The sequence below is a fragment of the Eimeria mitis genome, genomic scaffold (assembly GCF_000499745.2).
Source record: "Eimeria mitis Houghton genomic scaffold, Emh_scaff7608, whole genome shotgun sequence".
Taxonomy (NCBI): Eukaryota; Apicomplexa; class Conoidasida; order Eucoccidiorida; family Eimeriidae; genus Eimeria; species Eimeria mitis.
The window spans coordinates 1304-2330 of NW_013575572.1; the positions used below are offsets into that span (position 1 = coordinate 1304).

At 55.1% G+C, this 1027-nt stretch overlaps 1 protein-coding gene across 1 annotated transcript in view; it reads right to left on the reverse strand.

Annotated features, from left to right (window-relative positions):
- The window catches only part of EMH_0092140 (uncharacterized protein), a gene marked incomplete at both ends in the record, with an annotated part of 1564 nt that extends 864 nt beyond the window's left edge, over positions 1-700 (reverse strand). Inside the window, 3 exons of the mRNA XM_013501793.1 lie at positions 99-174; positions 268-592; positions 696-700. Of these exons, the coding sequence (XP_013357247.1) occupies positions 99-174; positions 268-592; positions 696-700 (406 nt within the window). The remainder of the gene's footprint in view (positions 1-98; positions 175-267; positions 593-695) is intronic.
- Positions 701-1027: the final 327 nt, after the last annotated feature.

Here is a 1027-nt window from a genome sequence, read left to right on the forward strand (position 1 = left end):
AACAGCAGCAGCAGTAGCAACAGACTTGCCTCTCTCTGCCTTTGCTACTCTACGACGAGACGCTGCAGTAGCTGCGGCGTTCGGGTCAAAAGATATACCTGCTGCTGCTGCTGCTGCTGTTGCTGCTGCTGCTGCTGTTGCTGCTGCTGCTCCGCTGGGGTCATCAGGGTTTCTCTAGCCATCGCAACAACAGCCGCAAACCCCTTTCCTAAACCCTAAACCCCAAACCCTAAACCCTAAACCCTAAACCCTAAACCCTAGACTTACGACAGTTTTTATCGCCTGCAATGCAGCATTTGGAGCATTGGCAGCAAACGTATGGTGCCTCTGCTGCTGCTGCTGCTGCTGCTGCTTCTGCTGCTCCTCCTCCTCCTCTTGCTCGCTGCTGAAGAAATCATCCTCCCCCGATGATGCTGCTGCTGCTGCTGCTGCTTCTGCTTCTGCTGCTGCTGCTGCTGCTGCTGCTGCTGCTGCTGGTGCTGCTGCTGCTGCTTTTGCCTGGCTACGCGGAGACAACTCAAACCCCCAAGCTGCAACGGTGTGCCGCTGCTGCTTCGAGCGGCAGCGCAGCTTCCATTCATCACGCTGCTTCCTGCAGCAGCAGCAGCAGCAGCAGCAGCAGCGGCAGCAGCGGCAGCAGCAGCAGCGGCAGCAGCAGCAGCAGCAGCGGCAGCAGGAGGAGCAGCGACGGCAACAGCATAGCGGCTTCTGAGGAAGTTCAGACCAAGGCAGCTAGAACTCCAAACCCTAAACCCTAAACCCTAAACCCTAAACCCTAAACCCTGATAACGTACTTGGGGGTTTCAACAGGGGTCCATATGGACTTCGTTGCCCTGCAAGCATCAAGGAGTTAGGGTTTAGGATCTGAGTTAGGGTTTAGGGTTTAGGGTTTAGGGTCTGAGTTAGGGTTTAGAGCGAAAGAAGAGAAGGCAAAAGGGGCATTTATTTTCAGGCTACAAACCCTAAACCCTAATTCTAGGTCACAGGTCGTACGAGCAAGACCGCTGCCCCTATAGTCTACGGTCTA